At 34.7% G+C, this 20,091-nt stretch overlaps 1 protein-coding gene across 1 annotated transcript in view; it reads right to left on the reverse strand.

The window, feature by feature from the left end:
• LOC120768875 (ATP-binding cassette sub-family C member Sur) overlaps positions 1–17,416 on the reverse strand; it is a 38,586-nt gene extending 21,170 nt beyond the window's left edge. Inside the window, exons 1-9 of the mRNA XM_040095630.1 lie at positions 17,406–17,416; positions 16,657–16,925; positions 16,335–16,510; positions 16,014–16,232; positions 12,624–13,749; positions 10,016–10,119; positions 7,962–8,099; positions 5,761–5,923; positions 4,734–5,697 (exon numbers count right to left, since the gene is read on the reverse strand). Of these exons, the coding sequence (XP_039951564.1) occupies positions 4,734–5,697; positions 5,761–5,923; positions 7,962–8,099; positions 10,016–10,119; positions 12,624–13,749; positions 16,014–16,232; positions 16,335–16,510; positions 16,657–16,925; positions 17,406–17,416 (3,170 nt within the window). The remainder of the gene's footprint in view (positions 1–4,733; positions 5,698–5,760; positions 5,924–7,961; positions 8,100–10,015; positions 10,120–12,623; positions 13,750–16,013; positions 16,233–16,334; positions 16,511–16,656; positions 16,926–17,405) is intronic.
• Between the last annotated feature and the right edge of the window lie 2,675 nt (positions 17,417–20,091).

Consider the following 20,091-nt stretch of genomic DNA (forward strand, 5'->3'; position numbering starts at 1 on the left):
ATTGAAGCAAGCAATCGAAAAAATGGCTAGAACTGATCCACAGAAAAAGCTTCGTCTTCCATCAGGACAACGCTTGACGACACACAACTTTCATGACTCGGCAAAAACTGGGAGAGCTTGGCTGAGAAGTTTTCATGCATCCACCATACATCCCTGACCTTGCACCATGGGACTACCATTTGTTTCGGTCAATGCAGAACTCCCTTAATGGAGGAAAGGTGGCTTCAAGATAAACCTGTGAAAATTACATGTCGCAGTTTTTCGCTGATGAAATAATGTTTCTAGCGGAAAATTGGCAAAAAGTGGTCAACCCAAATGGTACATATTTGGTTCATTAAAGTTCATTATAAATATAAAAACAAGAAAAAACGTTAATTTCGGCTGCACCGAAGCTAAATACCCTTCACAGTGGCATTTCTGTTAGTAACTATGTGTTCAGTTTGTATGGAAGCTATATGCTATAGTTAACCGATCTAATCAATTTCTTCGGAGATTACATTGTTGCTTTAGAAAATAATATATACTAAATTTCGTGAATATATCTTGTCAAATGTGAAAGTTTTCAATACAAGCATTTGATTCCGATCGTTCAGTTTGTATGGCAGCTATATGTTAGAGTCGTCCGATATCGGCCGTTCCGACAAATGAGCAGCTTCTTGAAGAGAAAATGACGTTTGCAAAATTTCAAAGCGATATCTTAAAAACTGAGGGACTAGTTCGTATATATACAGACAGACAGACGGACAGACGGACGGACAGACGGTCATGGCTAAATCGACTCAGCTCGACATACTGATCATTTATATACATACTTTATAGGGTCTCCGACGATTCCTTCTGGGTATTACAAACTTCGTAACAAACTTAATATACCCTGTTCAGGGTATAAAAAGTTAAAGTTTGATTCGAAATACGAAAAGAATTCTTCGACTACCAATATACTTGTATGTACACATTGTATGCTTTCAGGAATTATTGCCGATTATTGAATTTTGTCTATGCATTGAATTTATATATATTTGCAAATATTCTCTGTAAAAAATTCTAACTCAAATCTTTAAACGGATTTCTCTCGAAACGCTGTTTTCGGAGCCGATTCGGAGAAATTTTCCTCCTCTGAAAAGGTTAATCGGATCTCGTCAAATTTTGACACGCGTTTTTAGATATATTTGGTACGTAGTGATGGAAGGAATAAGATTTTTCGTACTAAAATAAAATTTTTGAACACCCTGTAGTGTAAATCTCTTTCACACACAAAAAAAAAATTTTTTCGGATTAACAATTACCTCATCGATTACCTGTATTCATCTTCCATAATAATTTTTTTTTTGGATTTTAATTTGAGTTGTTTTTAAGCACAAAAAGTTTCCTAAGGCACCTTTTTTGGAGGTCTTTCTGGAAATCGGTTTCGGGATCAAGCTATTTCCAATTATTTTAAAATGAATTACCGATTATTAAAATACATGAAATTCCCTAAATGCCTATTATTTTTATTTATTTATTAAATAAAATGTCTCTACAACAAAAATTCTTGAAAAGAGCGGTTTTTACTTGCAAGAGCTTTAGAACCACAATAAATTTAAATTTAAATAAATAAATATTTCAAAATAATTGTAATATGTGGAATTCTATAAATTAAAAAGAAAAACTAGGCAATAAAAAAAAAATTAAGAAGTAGAATACCAAGCAGCTGACGGCCATCTCAGTATTTAAGAATCATTACACACAAACAAAGGAGCATAGGCTAACAACATAGCTTTGTATACTCATATGTTTGCATATTTAGGTAGCGTAAAATTCAAGTTGACGTACAGGTGTAAATAAAATCACATACATACATACTAGTTATAAACTGGAAGCACCAGACGGTAAATTCTCAATTTTTTTCAACAACCGCAAATATATACTTTATATATATATACATATATATGTATATATTTTTATATATATGTAATTGTCTTAGCTCCAGCCAGGGATTTATCCAATGAAATGCTTAAAATGTCACAGACGTTTAATATATGTACTTCAGTCTGTCTATTGCTAGGAATTGAAACAAACGCCTCTAAGCTTGGCGCACCATGTCGTATGAGTAACATTTGCTCTGAATACTAATTGTAATAATTTTGGTTATTAGAAAGAGAATTAGGATTTGAAGGGAGGACTTCAAAGATTTTAAGCGTGTATTGATGGTTTATGTATCGTCTTCAAATGACCGATGAAAAGTAATCAGGACTAATAATAACAGATATGCACTCAAAGATCGCCATTGACTCTCGAGGAATTATACGGTTTGGAAAAATGCTTACAATAATGTATTTGATCATAATTATGAGGAAGGATGGCAATCATGCACACAAACATATAACTCTTATTTTTTACATGCTAGAAAACTTCTATACTTTGTTCGCCAAGTCGTATACGTAACATATTTTCGACTGACTAACCATTCAAGCCGGGTGAGACTTATTCGAAGAATAATAAAGGATGTGGAGTAAAAGATTCCTTATTCAAAGAAGAAGAAAGATTCAGAGTATGGTATTCAAAAGTTATAATATTGGAACATATATGACATTCTTACGGATTTTAATACAAAAAGTCCTCAGACTTCTGCCTGTATATCGCCTTCTTCCGGGTATTACCAACTTCGTTGCAAATTTCACCCTGTTCGGGTTATACAACATTAAGTTAACATCATTATTAAATAAATATCAAATCTTTATTATTGCCTTCATTAAAGGCGCCATACAGTACACCAAAGTTTAATCCAATTTTCCATACTCTTGTTCTGAAGAGTCATCCTCGGCTGGGATTATCATTAGTGCCTTCAGTGAAATTACATTTTTTCTTTCATGGACAAAAAGGTTGTACCATTCCTGGAAAACATATATTTATCGATTCAGTTTGCGCGCATAGTTTTAATGAAGCAGTCCGGGTTAAATTTGATCGGAATGTATACACCGCTTTGAGCTTTTCAAAGGCTAGTTCTTGTTGTATTACAAGTTGTTACTTTCTCATGAAGATTTATGTATTATATTGAAAGCTTCTTCATGGCATATGTATAACCACTTAGATATTCGGTATTGACATCATAGAGACGATTACTATTATGAAAAACGTTGGATTTTGGCTCATGATTGTTGGAGTAATAATTAGGCGCCTAATTCTTTTCTCTGTGATGAAGGCTATAAAATAGCCTTTAGAATATGGAAATTGCAGCTAAGTTAGATCAGATTAGGTTATATGGTTGATCAAAGATCGCACGTGGGCTTGTGTATGGAATCCTTTGTGAAGGCAAAGAAAAGAAGAAAGCAGCTCCTCGACCAAACCTGAACGCACTGTTAATGAGCTCAAGACTATTATCGTCGCTCTGCTATCTGAGTGAATGGTCACTTATCTAAAGGAGGCTGCATTCCGGAGCAGTATATCTGCTGCTGCCTTATTGGCTGCAACCTCGGCTTGGAAGACACTGCAAAAGTCAAGAAGTCTAAAGCTGGGGTTGATAGAGACCTCCTGATAGTAAACCCCTCCACTAACCTTCCACCCAAGCTGTGACCTATCTGTAAATAACGAGGAGCCAAGCTTCTTCCCACCTAAAATTCCCTCGTCGGTATATGGGCACATATGGTTTGGCGACTCCATGATCCAAGTGATCCGGTATGCAATCCAAGCGTGAGAGGGTTTGCGAGTGTTCAGATACGTGTTCTTTTAAGAACCCGGATTCTGTGCGTCCAATAGCAATTTTTACCATCCGATGATGTCTACGGGCACAATGTGTAAGATGGCGGAGTGGACTTTAGTGCACCACAGATGTTGATAAGCGCCCCCCGATGAACGCTTTCGAGTTTCCTTGCAAGTGTGGTCTTTTCTAGAGTCCTCCACCACATAAAGGCTCCATAGAACATAATGGGCTTGCCTATAGTGTCATAGAGCCAGAGGACCACTTTTGGTGAGAGACCCCACCTTTTGCCAATGGCTCCTCTGCAGCAGTAAAAGGCAATCGGTGCCTTTTTTCTCCCTCTTCTTTATCCAGCTTCCATGAATGCTTCTTATCTAGGATGAGCCCTAGATATTTCAATGTATCCGCCGGTTGCAGACGAATGTCTCTCATTTTCGGCAGCGGAACCACCGTAAATTTATATTTCTAGTAAATAAAACCATTTCGGTTTTACTTGGGTTGATGGCGAGACCACTTCCCACTGCCCAATTTATTACGACGCGGAGATACCCTTGCTTCAACTCGTACACGGTACTCATAAACTTTTCTTTAACCATAAGTGCTACATCGTCTGCACAGGCAATCATCCGGCAGAAACGATTCTCAAGTTTTTTAAGCAGGTGGTTAACAACCCTTATGGGGTACCCCTAGTCACATTTCGTCAAGCGCGTGCGAAATTGCAGAGAATCTCAACATTTCTTATGGATCAACTCAACCCATTGTGCAGTCTATCATTGATTCCTAGAAAGATTGACAACTTAGCTGGGTCCTTTTTTCAAAAAAATAGATTGTATGTGTGTGAGCCGAAACCGAATAAACAACAAAATTCACTCAAAATTCCTTGAGGGCACTGAAGGATATTCCATTTTGAAGGCGATAACAGAGATTTGTAGTTATGTAAATATGTGAAAATCTCGTTTTTTATCAGTTTGACCAGTTGTATTTGGTCAAATGGTACAATATACTTTTACCTTCACATACTAAACATGTATTCACAGTCAAAACAACAAATACTCACTTATTCCAGATGATATCGCCACGCAGCAGCGGCATTTCCATGAGCAAAGCTGACAGCAGGGATGTCTTGCCGCTGCCATTTTTACCCACCACCATGGTGAGTTTGCTACGCGGCACTGTCACATTGCGTAGGGTCAATAGACGTACCTCCGGATATTGCGGATTCCAAGCGAAACAAGCATCACGCACCGACACCGCCATATCTTCCGGTAACTTGAGCACCAACGAGTCGCGACTCCACGAATCCATGCGTTTATGCGCCAGCTGCTGTGCCGGCGTGAGTTGTGCATGCGGCTGCGCTATCGCGCCACCGGGAAACTTGCGTGGTCGTATTACTACATACGGGCTATTGCGCAATAAATCGCGACGCTGTTGACTCAACTTACGGCCCACTGCACTGCCAAGCAAATGCTCCTCACTATTACGACGCGGCGTTAGCAAATGTTTATCGACTATTGATGGATCGTTTGTTGTGAGCGGCGTTTGTGGCTCAGAGTGCGCCAACGGTGCGGGGCTCTCCGGTATGTGCAGCTTCAGCGCTAGGCGTTCATTCAATTTATTTTCACGTTGCACGCGATGCTTATCGCCAACGAAACCCAAGCCGCTATCGCCGCTGCCACTTTCACTTATCGTTAGGTCGTTAGTCGACTTTCCCTGTACTTCGTAGAAGTCCAGTGAGGCATCACTTTTGCTCAGAATGCGCGCCATGTGACGTATGCCCTCGAATTGTTTGTGTATTTCGCGTGCGCTGAGAAAGCGTTCGAGGCGCTTGGTGGACACCACTGCGGATAAAATAATGGGCACGGTTATGGGGAATATAAGTAGTGGCACCGTTAGCTGTTGAAATAGCGCCAAAGCGGAGAATAAACGACTGGCGGTGAATTCGGCCTTGTCACCTTCAAGCGCCACATATGCAGCCAAAGTGACGTAGCTAATAAGTACGCTGGAGATGTGTGTGAGTATGGCTGGAAGAGTAGAAAATATATTTATTAGTATTTATAATATAATTTTATATAATTTCCACTTACTCATCAAAGTAAAGTAGAAAGAATCCCATCCCAGATACTTCAGCTCCTTCTTCCGCTTCTCATCAATGCGATGCACAAATGACTCGGTCCAAACATTAAATTTAATGGCTTTGATACCCATTAAGACATCGTGTATTATTCTAAGACGTTGATCGGCGCATTCCTATAAAGAAGAAAATGTTAGTCGCAGGCGCTTAAAATTGATTTAAAAATCTAGTTTTAAAAATTTGAATAATAAGGGAGTAATTTATAGGTACATCTACATATGTACAACTTAAGTCCGATAAACATACTTGTATAGGGAGGGATAGATCAAAATGTGTGTCGCCATCTCATACCCTATTTATGCTTCATTTTTAAAATACTTCGTCCGAGCAAACTCCAACCAAGTGTTTAAAAATTTTTCTAAATTTTCAAACTCTGTTTAGTCATCCTCAGAATACTTTTGCAATACTTCAAAATACTCAGAGGTGCCTTTCGAAAGCCTAAGGTCTCCAAAAATGTCATAAGGATGACCTAAGTGAAGTTACGTTATTCAATGGCTGTCATGTTATTTTTGTTCAGTATTGTTTGGCATTTCATCGTGGAAAGACTTGCGCCGGAAAAAGGTTTACTAATCGTTCAACTTTATTACAAAAATTCACGTTTTGTAAAGAATGTGTGTGCTCACGCTTTGCTCAACTTATTGTCAACATAATCGGCCTACTGACTATTCGCAACCGAATACACCACGTCCAGCACGCAATGAAGAAAATATAGCGAGCGTACACGAAGATCGTGGAGAGTCGATTCGGAGCCGTTCGAACTGATATAAGGAACGACTTTATGACTTGATCTTAAATTGAAAGTGTACAAAATATAGCTTGTGCAAGAACTGAAACCGCTCGACTTTCCCAAATGACACAGCTTTGCTCTATGGGCTCTTAAAATGTTCCCAAAAAGTTCCCACGTTTTCTAACCAAATTTCGTTCAGCGATGAGGACCATTTCTGGCTCAATGGGTATGTAAACAAGAAAAATTGCCGCATTTGGGACGAAAAGCAACCTGAAGAGATTCAAGAACTGCCATTACATCCAGAAGAAAGAAGGGGTTTGATTTGGTTTACGGGCTGATGGAATCATCGGTCTATATTTCTTCAAAAATGATGCCGAAGAGAGCGTAATCGTCAATGGCGACCGTTATTGCGCCATGATAACCGAATATTTGATGCCTGAAATTATAACTATTGATCTCTCATTTGGTTTCAACTAGACGGCACCACTTCGCGCACAACGCATTTCACGTTTTGGGGCGGTTGATTGGCCATCAAGAACGCTTAACATCACACCGTTAGACTTTTTTCCGTCGTGATACGTAAAGTCTAAAGTCTATGGGGACAATCCCGCTTCGATTTAGACCTTGGAGTAAAACATCACGCACGTGATTCGACAGCTACTAGTTGAAATACAGGAACGAGTCATCGAAAACTGAACGCAACGGATGGACCATCTGAGACATAGTCTCCGCCAATATTTGAGGAAGATAGTCTTCGAAAAACAAGTGCCAAAGAATGTTCTTTCGAATAATAATAAACATTCCCGCTTAAGTTTGAAGTTTCTGTGTTTTTCTTTAAAAAAGTAGGGATTCTCGAAATTGATCACTCTATACGATTTTTATTGCTGGTTATTTATCCTTATAGAATTATAAATGTAATTTATAATATATTCGGCCTCTGGAAGTTCCGAAAACTAGCGACATAGATAATCTAATTTTTCAGGTTAAACTCTGAATCAGCTAGAGCACAATCAAAATCTTATACTGATGGTCTGTCAGAACTTGAATTCAAATCGTCAGACAGTGAATATTTGAAATAAAAAATGTAAAATGTCAACTTAGGTCAATAAGCTATTGAAGACAAGGTATTAACGCATAATCAGATAAACTTGGAAATGATTTTTAGGAAAAAATTACTATCGTACAACTCTTTGGTACCACATAGGTCCGCTAGGAGACGCTGTGAGAGTAGAAAAATATACATAAGTTAATGATTTTTTCAGCTAAGAAGCGCACATTATTATTTTGTATAACCCAGACTTTCTCAAAACTGTGGACGCATCAACTTTCACACAATTTCTCAATAACTTAGTTGGGTACTCAATCAAATTCTAAGAATGAACCGAACATTTCAAAAATCGTATTATAACATAATAGGGAATACATACCGCAACTTTATCCGTATTGATCGACATGGCACGTCCGATCAGAAATTGCAGGGGTGTCATCGTCAGAATACAAACAAATGAGCCAATGATAGCGCTTATGCCCAATTTAAGGTAAAGCAGATACATAACCACACCGATCTGAAATTGGGAGTAAGAATAAGTGACATAATGACATACATATAAGATAAAATTAATAGTTATATACTTGTAGATAGATATACCTTCGGCGGACCTACCCAAGTGGCTGGGATTGTTATTAACCGCCTTAAAACATTTTTGGCAAATTGAAATGGCTTCGTCGTTCTATGCGGATCTGGTGGTACATTTTTAGAAATTTTTGTGCATAACAAAGTATCAACGTTCCCAGCCATGTAAGTGAGATCCAGCGCTACGTTTGTCGCGAATATCAACCCTACGATTTAACCTAATCTAACACTAAGGCAAGTATACAGATTTCTTGTATGCAACGCCATGCCTCAGTCAGATCAAAAAGTTTTTAACCTATCTAGCAAACAATATATGTTCCCATATATAATATTGGCTAGTCGAAAATGTATTTTCGTATTTTGTCAATAGATGTCGTTGCAGTCGTATATCTGCAGTGCTGCCACTGGAGAGATTGTGTCATACCATATAGTGTTGGAAAGGTGAGATTTTAAGCTTCATTTAACTTCAAAAAAAATAAATTCGGGAAAATTGAAAAAAAGTTACAGCTGTTCAAAAATGAGTGAAAATAATGAAAAATTTCGCCATATTTTGAAATGTTTGTATAAAAAAGGGAAGAATGCCACGCAAGCCAATGAAATGTGTGTAGTTTACGGAGACGATGCTATAAGAGTTCGTGTACCACAGCAATGGTTCGCTCGCTTCCGTTTTGGAAATTTCGAAATTTCGATTTACACTGATGGAATAATGTCTCTAGTCGAAAAAAGGCCAAAATGGCACACCTTTGTTTACTTATTTATTATTATAAATATAAAAAAATAAGTTAAAATTTGTTTAAAAATACGAAAAGACTTTTTCGACTGCCCAATAAATATTGAAATAATTGTTGATAAGTTTAAAAATAAGTATTTTTCATATTTCATACAATTTTATTATGTTACTGTATATTTTTCATTGTAGTAAATTCTCAAAGCACAGCAAGTCATTCATATTTACTGTAATCAATTTCGCTTTATTAATCTAAACTTTGGCATTCACTGTAAATAAAACCACATCAAGGCAAGCGCAACAACAGCTTTTGTTTATGAATAGTTTTGACATTTGTTTAGACAAATTTATTTAAATTAAATAATATAATATTTTCTTTACACTTTTATGTCTATTAAAAACACTGTGATGTAACTTTAAACACGTATGTGTGTTACACACACACACACACCAGCAGACAATGGCCACAATAAATAGTTTATCAATGTCAGAATTTAAGATATTTAACACAACAATTTCCATTTTCGTTTTCATTACACGAAAATTATTTCCAGCACTGAAATGAGTCAAATATTTGCACGCACACATATGCGAGAGCCTATGCATTTATGCGCTGTATGTGTATGTGTGTGTGTGTGTGTGTATGTGTGTGTAATGTAGTATTGAAATAACGAAGCATGCAAAGTATTGCTAAAGCATTGCAGTGCATAAAGTTGTTGTGAGGAAAAAATTCAACTGACGAATTGAATAAAATCAAGGGAATTACTCGAGCATTTCAGCATAAACAAATTACGCAGATAACAAATACAAATGTCTGTCGAACTATCTGTCTGTGTATGCGTGTAATTAAATGGCAAACACATGAAAACGCTCACACACACACACGCACGCACGCACACTGTCGAATGTATGCAAATAAATCAGGATAAGTTTAAGAAGAAGCAATTTACATAGCAATAAAATGAAATAAATTTTAAATTGCAATTTCAAGTTTAATTCATTGCCGAAAAGAAAATGCAGCTGCACTTACGAGCGTCAACATTAGCACGCACACATACACTTACACATACACGTATGTGTTGTTTACTACATACATACATAGTGAGTGCTTACATACAAACCTTAAGTGGTATGGCCCAGACATAGTGCGCTATCCAGAAGAATGACATCACATTCAGCGCATCCTCCGACATCAGATTGGTGATGGCACCCACATCGCTTAAGCCTAATGAAGGAATTTTCATTTTTATGTATTTAAAATTGATATTTTAACTAAGAGCTAATTGAAATAAGCAATTGTCATGCATATTTTATTAATTTATGCACTTTAATGCCAACAGTTATTAACTTCAATTAGTTGGAAGTGTATAAGTGAGTAAAATATGTTGTGTAGATATGTGAAAACTGAGGCCTACAGTGCAATGAAACTTCTTAAATTAAGATGTTGCGGTTTTGGGAACTCTAACTGACACTTTTTATAAGGTTATGGGTTAGAGTGATTCAAAAAAATTTTTTTTTTTTTTCGTTTGGTACTCGGAAAACTAGGTTCCTAGACACCTCTAAGAAAGCCTCTCCAAGCATGAGTTCTTAATTGTAACGGGAAGGTCTTCCTACATACAGTTTTCTATTTTTTCTTATTATCAGATAGAAAAATTTATATCTCGCTTCCACTACTTGAAGAAATATCTTGTTCCTTAGATTTTGTAGGAAATTGAATGCTCTACAAAAAAGGTCTATTATGATTTTTTCGTAAACCCAAACGTTTAAAAGATATTAACGGTTAAAGTTTGATTATTTTTGGGAAAATTTTTTATTTCTTATGATTTTTATAACTCAATGAAAAAAGTTATTATGAATGATGAAACTTATAGGCTTTCTTAGAGGTGTCTAGGAACCTATTTTTCCGAGTACCAAACGAAAAAAAAATTTTTTTTTGAATCACTCTATTATAGGTGTTAAGAATCGAAAACTTTTGGTTATATTACGTTCCCAAAATATTTTTGTGTTGGAGTCGCGAATCAGAGTCCCTATGTAGCTCAAATACTAAGCGAATGACAAATTTCACGACATTATTGTTTCGAAAACTTGAATCAGTTTCAAAAGCGTTCTTAAACCAAGGGCGATCTGACGAGTCCTATGTCTACAGCGAATTTCGAAAATTTTGGAAAGATTTCAATTTATTTCTCTACATAGTCTCGTTTTAGCTATACACACTCTCTCAAATAAAATGGTAGAATCGAAAATGTTTCATTATTTTAAGCTTTGAAAGATATTCCCCGAAAATGTTAGATCGAAATCTTAAATCAAGGTCCCTAAGCCCATCAGTAACCATGCAAATAATAAATTCCATGAAATAAATAAGAATACGGACTGGCAAGTCCTAAGTCTACTAATGAAAATCGACAATTTTAGAAAAATAACTATTTATTACTCAACTTAGTCTCCTATTAGCACTTGACTCAGCCTAACTCTTTAAACGATCTGAAAATTACGATTTGGGGATCTATCTTCTTTGACTTAAATATCTTCCGGCGTATGACTTTTTATGGTTTAAAAACCAAAAGAACTCACATAGAGCCAAATCTGAGGAATACTCTTTATATTCATTAAGTGCCGTGAGGACGGCCGAAATTCAAGTCAATGCTTCTCATGGTGGCAGAGCAAAATAAGCCCAGTTTTAGTATGATTTGGAGTCGAATCGGACCAATAAATTAGCCTAACAACAATTTGGTCCTCCTACGTGTTGCTTTTGCTTTTTGGTGGAAGAGCAAAATGAGCTCTTCTATAGTTTGGAGTCGAATCAATAAATTGGCCTTAGGACAATTTTTCACACCTCGTAAATCCCACAAAACGGTAGCCATCATATTTCCAGCCGATAGAACAACTTTTGACTTCTTCTGAGGGGATTCTCCGTTCGAAGTCCATTCTTTAAACTATTCCTTTTTCTGTGATATATACCAGGGGATCCAGGCTTTGTTGATGATCACGAAACGAGCCAGAAACTCCCCCTAGTTTCTCCAAAGACAGTTAAGAAGCCTTACGGTCTTGCTTATTTAACAGAGTGAGCTGACCCAACGCCAGCAGTGGCAACTACTTTCTCATGCCATTATTTCACGAAGGTGTCTGGGACAATTTGGCTTGCGGTCGCAATAAGAGTGAAGAGTCGAATGTTGGTGGCTAATCGGCCCAATTATTTGGCATAATAGAGCTCTGTGACCATTTCGCGCTTCTCGAAATAGTCAATGTTGATTGTACTTTGTAGATCCCAAAAAACGGCCATCACTTTCCCTTCGAAAGGACAATCTTCGCCTTCTACGGAACAGATTCGCTGGCTAAAGTCTACTGCTTTGGCTATTTCCAGTGGATCCATGTTTCGTCGACGGTTACAAGTGTCTCTGTAATCTCCCACCCGTTCAGTCGGCAGTCTGACAATACGAAATCGTAGATGTTTGTCACGTTAGGTGAATCCATGGTCCGTTTCGATCTTCTCGAAGTATTTAATGTTAATCGTACCTTGTAGTTTCCAAAAGAAAGGCCATCACTTTCCCTTCGATAGGACAATCTTCGCATTCTACATAGCAGATTCGCCGGCTCAAGTCCACTGTTTCGGCTATTTCTTGACCTCTAATGTTTCAATCTACCGCGAGTGTTCTATTGTAAACGTTTTGTAGGATTCCAAATATTGATATTTTTTGATAATTTAATAACGGTCGTCCTCCCAAAACTTACCGCTGGCATCCGCTGCCTTTTCCGCACCATTATTCTTCGCATTGTCCGCAGCCACATCAGCTTTACCACCTGCCCTACCTTCCTCCGCAGTCGCAATATTAACAGCTCCATTAGCTTGCGTTTTCAAATATTTTCCTTTCGTGACATCAACACCGCCACCCGCACCAACACCCGCCGCACATGTTTCATTATAACCGACACCGCCGCCGGCAGCTGATTGTCCAACACTTGAATTGAGCAGTAATGTTTTGCGATAGATTAAGCCCTGCAGCGACGTCTTTATACGTATGCCTGTCATGTTGAGTACATGTGTCGAGGCTTGTGAGAATGCGCCCTGCGCCAAAGCGGCCAACAACACCAGCCAGGCGATAGCCCAACCGTTCGACACTAAATCTAACCAATTCGGATAGTAAATTTGCACTTCAGCGTCATTGTAATCGATGCCGGCGTTCAACATTTGATTGTTATCATCTGTGCTGGTGTTGATGATGCTGCTGAGACCAACACTCAGCGCACGGCTGGGCTCAGTTATCATTGCGGCCTCTGCTGATGGGCCGCTGATGTAATGCATATTGTAATTGTTGTTGCCATTACCATTACCACTACCACTACTGCCACTCGTGCTATATGTATTAGTGTTGGTTAAGGCTGCCGCCAAGGCATTTGATATCCAATTTGTTGCTGCCGCTTGCAGTCTAATTCGACTGCTGTCATGGAAATTGCCAAATCTGCTGCTGCTACTACTATTACTAGTGTTGTTTCTGTGGTCACTATAGAGATTTTGAATTCCCCCTGGCGTAATTGATCTATTTCTAACAATTTCACTACTATCATAGCTGTGGTTACCCACACTCGACCTCAACGCCCGCCCCGGTGTGTATGGACTGTCATTCATAGTGGAATTTGGATTGTTGGCGCCGTTGTTGTGGTTGTTATTAGAGTGCAACCAGCTCGCGTAAGTCGTGCTGTACATGCTTTCGATATATTGCACAATTTGCTGTATGGCAAGTGGGCCAATCAAGGCGCATAAATCACCGCAGAGCTTTAACAGACCGCCCAATGTAAACATGCGCCAGCTGCTGCGTAAATAGCAAAGCCACAGCGACGGCGGGCGATCGCCATTTTTCTGCAAATAAAGTGAGTGACGAAAATAAAAAATTTCAAAATTCAAAAATTTTCATTAATGTAAAAAAAAGTTAAATTAGAAATTATCTTAAATAAAATGTGGTAAAGTAAATGAAGTAAATAATTTAAAAATTAAAGTTAAATTCAAATAAATAAAAAATAAATTAATTAAAAACATAATTAGATCTACAAAAATAATAATATAAATTAAAATAAAAAAGGAAGTAATTAATTTCAAATACTTTAAATAAATTAAAATTGAATTAGTCAAAATTAATTAAACAAAATTAAATTCAATTAAAATTAATTATTCAAAAATCAAAAATATAATTTAATTAAATTAATTTCAGTAAAAGTCTAATTAGTAATAATATAAACTAAATTATGAAAACAAAATTAATATATTTCAAAAAAATTTAAATTGAATTTTATTGCATTAAGGAACGAAAATGATAAATATTCCAATGTTTTCATTAACTGCAGAAAAATAATCAAATTAATTAACCAAATTAAATTCAAATGAAATTAATTAATCAAAATTAAATTTAATTTAATTGATTTTAATAAAAGTCTAATGCAATAAAAATAAAATAAAAAACATAATTAACTGTAGAAGAAATAAATTAAAATAAAAAGATTAAATTTAGTTAAATAAAAACAAATCTTTTAAAATAAAATTTTATTTTATTATATAAAAACAAGCGATTAAAAAAAGTAAAAAATATAATTAACTATAGAAAAAAATATCAATTAATTAAAAGGAAAAGCAGAATTAATAATTATAATGATATTTAATTTATTATAATTTATTAATTTATTTAATAAAAATAAGTAATTATAATTAACATCATTTATGTTATTTTAATTAACTAATATTTTTTATCAGTTAAATTAAATCACTTTCTATTAATATTTAAATAAAGTTGAAAATATCATTAAATGCCTTAAGTTAATAAAATAACAAAGTAAACTTAATTAATTAAAAACATAATGATGAAATAATTTAAATTATATTAAATTAAAAACGCAATGAAATAAAGTAAAAAATACAATTAACTCTAAAAAATTAATGAAATAAATTGAAATAACAAAATTAAAATTAATTACTTAAAATTAAATTAATTAAAATAAAATTCTATGTAATTCGAAAAATAAAGTAAGTAAATGAAGTAAAAAACAAAATTAATTGTAAAAAATACAATTTTAGCTAGCTAAATTAAATTGAATTACATTAGAAACCTAAATAAATAGAATTAAATGTATTAAAATAATAAAATCAATTAATTAGTGTCAAGTGAATTTAATTTAAATAAATTAACTGAAATTAAATATATTCCATTAAAAATTAAAATAAAGTATAATATATAATAATTATGTCTTATTATCTGCAGAAAAATAATAAAACAAATTATAATTAATTAACTTAATTATTTAAAATATAATTATATAACGTTAGAAACTAAAATAAAGTAAAAAATATATTTAAATCTGGTAAAATAAATCAAAATTAAAATTAATTAATTAAAATTAAATAGATTAAAAATAATAAACACTAAAACAAAATTAATTAAATTTTAATTAACTTTATTTACATTAGAAAGTAAAATAAGTTATAAAACATTATTAAACATAGTACAAAAATACAAAAAAATAATAAATAAATTAAATTAAATAAGTTTAAAGAAATTATATAACATTAAAGAATTATTATAAATTAAGTAAAAATAATGCAATTAATTAAAATAAGAAAATTGAGATAATTAATTAACAATTAATTATTTTTATTTTTAATGAATTAAAGTAAAAAAACTAAAAACAAAATGAAATTAATTACAATTATAATTAATTAAATTTATATACATATATACATATTTAATTAATTATAATTACTTTAATTTATATTAAAAGTAAAACAATAATACAAAAAATTATAAATGAAATTAATTAAAATAATAAAACTTAATTAATTAATTGAAATTATATAAATTAAAAAAAAAATTAACTGAAAAAAATAAAGCGAATGTTTTTTGTCGCTTCGTACTCTAAAAAATTGCAAGGAGAATGTCCTCAGCCTAACGGTTTTCAACTTTTTTTTATTATCAAATAGAACAATTTGTATCTCCCTTCCAAGTACTTAAAAATATATTTCGTTTTGTGGATTTTTTACGAAATTGAATGCGAAAATAACATTTGTTTTTTATCCACCCAAAATACATATATACTTTAAATAAAATTTCTCTTACTAAAATTTGACATTACACTTACCACCTTTGCCGTTTTGTAAATCAATAAAAATTGATCGTAATGCGCACGCGCGCTGTCTTCCAAACGCATCTGACCCAAATCTTCAACTTCCAATGGCTCTTTGTAGCCGAACCAAAGCAAAGGTGTGAGCCACCAAAAGCAAGCTTTGGAATAAAAAGTAGCTAATGTGTGTTTATAGCCGATTTTTTCATAATCCTCTAAATAATCGGGTCGAAAACGCTGTAAATCGTAAACAATTAAAAAAAAAAATTTCGAAATAAAAATCTTTGCCAAAAGTATTTGTATTATGTTTTAAATGTCTCTTCATAAACTTTTTTATACCTCTTTGTAGATGGTAAAACCGTCAATAGCCGCCATGCCGAGCAGTGACATAACGGATAAGGTTTCAAGACAAGCCTCCATTTCGTAAATACTTTGAAAATAAGAGATCTCAGCAAGCTCATAAATGCGCACGAAGCATATAAATAACTCAATGATGCAGGTGAAGTATAGGTAATCTATAGTAGAGATAATAAGTAACAACAACAAAAATCATAAACTAAAATAAAACTGGTTTTGTGAGTATTTTTACTTGTTTTTTTTTTTAATAACTAACATTATCTTTTTCTCCTTATCTTATCTCGCTTCATTTATTTTTACTCACTTGTCGATTTCTTCACCTCGACCACGCGATGATACCACATTAGTATTAGGGTGAGGCTCAGCGCAGCCAAAGCATTCCACAATAAATCGCTGCCAACAACTAAATAAGTCATATTTGCCGCTATGTTATTATCATCTGTATTTTTTTGTTGTGATTGCTCGGCTGATAAGGGCAACAAAGCACGTGCGAGTTCTATTGTGTTTAAAGAAAATAACAGCAACGCCGCAGCAGCGCGTAAATTGTGATACAAAAGTAGTGTGTGATGTAGTCTAGAAGTAAAGAATGTAATTTGTTGTTGTTATTATTATTGTTGTGAACTTAAATATATAAATAGTTTACTGTAATACGCATTTATGTATGCATATATCATTTGATCAAAATTGACCCGGACTTATCTGAATTATTTCAATAGGTTGATATGACCTTTTTTACGTTCGTGTGAAATTTGATCTCCATATTCATTGCCTGGAGAGTTTTACTATGGAAAAAATATTTGAACAACTACTTGGCTTGAAATATTAGTATATTAGTTAAACTTCACAATTTTGAACAAATCTCTCCGAATTCGAATCTGTTGTCCGTTCCATAACAGTAGAGTCTACATAACCGGAAAGGATCCGGATTTTGAACGACTATGAACAGTCAACTCAGCAAAAATTATCAAAATTATTTGAATAAATGGATCTGAAGCATGCTAACCAAACAGCCCGGTTTGCTAAGCTAACGATTAGGTGGGCCTCTGAGCTAACCTTAGAGGCATTTCGAAACCAAATATATCTTCTTAATATACCCGAAATGAGCAAAATCAATGACAGAACCATAAATAAATGTATATTTATTTTGATGCAGCCCCATACTCAATCAAAAATTCATCAAGAAAAAACTCATTCGCCCACCAGACAACATAAAATGCCACAATCTCAGACAAATTGTCTCATTAAACTCATTCAGGAAATTTCATTCATAACATTGAGCCAACAAAAAGACAACAAACACAAACAAAACCCAAAATCTCATTCATCGTGGCATTCGATAAAGTACCGCAAGTGGCTTGCACTTACAGCAACTTGTATGTAGCACACGAATGCAGTGGTGCCACAGACTACAAGTGCCACTTGGCCGAAGATATACAAATTGATTTATCGGCTCGGCTACACCTTACACCAATTAATGCACCGCAAATAGCACTAACAACGAAAACAAACACTGAAACCCAGACACAAACAACAACAACACACCAGAAGTGCAATAAGTGCACATAATAATAAAAGTACAACAACAAAAACAAATATACTAAATGAAAAGCATATAAATGGGCAACACGTGTGAATGCAACGAAGCCGCATCGGCAGCCACACATTTAAAGTGGCTATGCTTAGTTGCATAGAAAATATACAAACATGTGTTTATGTGTATGTATGAGTTTGGTAAATAGTGTTGATTCGCCAACTTCAATTGCTGCCACACACCTGCCACAACGCAATTTTACTTGCGTTGCGGACGAGAATGTGTGGCGCAACCCTGTAGGAACTCAGGAACTTAAGGAGTTACATGGGCTTAACGGCTTCAATCGAAATCGATTTTCTTATTGTCTTTTTTAATTACATATATGTACAATATCTCTAGAATATTGTCTCAAATGCTCTAGTTGATCTGAGTAATAGTTTCGGTTGTCAAGATTTGTCGCGAACTACTCAACCGATCTTAAGTTTTTGATATTATTTTTTGAAAATTCATTAAAATTTTTGAAAAATATTTATATATCTTTGGAATAATAAAATACTCGTATATATAAATATTTCCTTTTTGATATTATGAAATTATTGAAAATAGGCCGTTTTTGCTCGAGGAAATCCATATAGCCAACTGTTCCTACAAATGATAAGATCCTTGAGGATAAAAGAACGTGTGCTCAATTTGAGATCGATATCTCAAAAACTGACAGACAGACTTATTTGCATGGCTAAATCCGCTTAGTTTGTCACCCTAATCATTTCTATACAAATCATTAATTTACAGGGCCTCCTTTCCTTATGGATAATAGAAACTACGTTGCAAACTTACATACCCGGTTCAGAGTATAAAAAGTTGAAAAAAGTACGAATATATAACAGTCTTTAAATGATCGGAACGAGGCCGACTCTGTCTCTATCGCGCTCTCTTTCCCTCTCTCTTAGAATTCATAAGAGAATGCTTAGTAGCTGATCTTAAAATATTTTTTTAGCTTTAAGTATGCTCTAGGATCTTAGAGTCTTAGAAACATTATACAAAAATTTTGTTTCCGTAGTTCCAAAGCATTTGGCTCACTCAGTTAGGTTAGGTTAGATGGCTAATCAAAGATTGTATGTGGACTGCTATATGTAGTCCTTTGGGAAGCCATAGAAAGAAGAATCCTGTGTTCGAACTTATAATTTAGCAAAACGCTTAGTAGTCAATACAAATTGCACAGGCGTATAATTTCCATTCCCGCCAGTTCGTTCATTTTCTTCTGTGCAGCTTCAGCAAATGGCGTCTGGTAGGCAATGGCCTGTTAAAAGTCTCACAACTAGGGAAAGGCTAGCCTTACTGATAACAAAGAGATCACTAGATCTCTTGCGATCGATCTTGGGTCAAAAGGCTTATGTGATGTGGCATATACCGATGGTGGCCAGCGCTGGCCAAGCTTCCACGAAGCCCAGCTAACTAGTAGCAGAACACAAGAGGATTCGGGAGCACCGACCCACTCCCATAGCGTGAAATACTTGCAGAATAAATTGTAAAAGATAGGCTTTGGACTCAAGACTGACCAAACCTCTCATGAAGTTGTAAACTAGTTAGCTATTCACCAATCATAGCAAAACACATACTGACTGCAAATCATCATTTATATACAAATTTCCTACAGGGCAGTTGTTAGATTTGTAGCATAGTATACTCAAATTCACAAGAAATATCCGCGTATATTTCCGTATATATCCGTAAAATTCTTTAGCGGCTTTTTTACTGTGTTGAAAAGAATCGCAATTGCCCAATTATTGATTTTAATTTTATGATTATTTGGGCTAATAAAGGAAATGCGAGCAGAAGTGATGCCTCAGCGAGGCACTCGCAGCAAATGCACTTAAATGAGTATATATTGCAGCCTAAAATAATATTTTCCAATTTCAAACAAAAAATCAATTAGTAAACCTTTTCCCTTGCAGTCAAGTTAGTCAAGTAATGGCTTCCAATTAATGTTATATACTCAAGTGGTAAATGGCGTTTATTCGAATATTAAATGGGGAGGAAGACAAAAATATATTTATATCCATTAATGCTTGTAATACGCTTGATTAAAGTACTGCTTTGAGGGGTTATAACCACTTGAAAGTCAGATAAAAATGATTTTACGGATCAACTTCAAATTTTCGGAGAAGATTTTTAAATCCACAATTGTAAGTAATCTCTTAAATAATC

This window comes from Bactrocera tryoni, chromosome 2 (genome assembly GCF_016617805.1).
Source record: "Bactrocera tryoni isolate S06 chromosome 2, CSIRO_BtryS06_freeze2, whole genome shotgun sequence".
NCBI lineage: Eukaryota > Metazoa > Arthropoda > Insecta > Diptera > Tephritidae > Bactrocera > Bactrocera tryoni.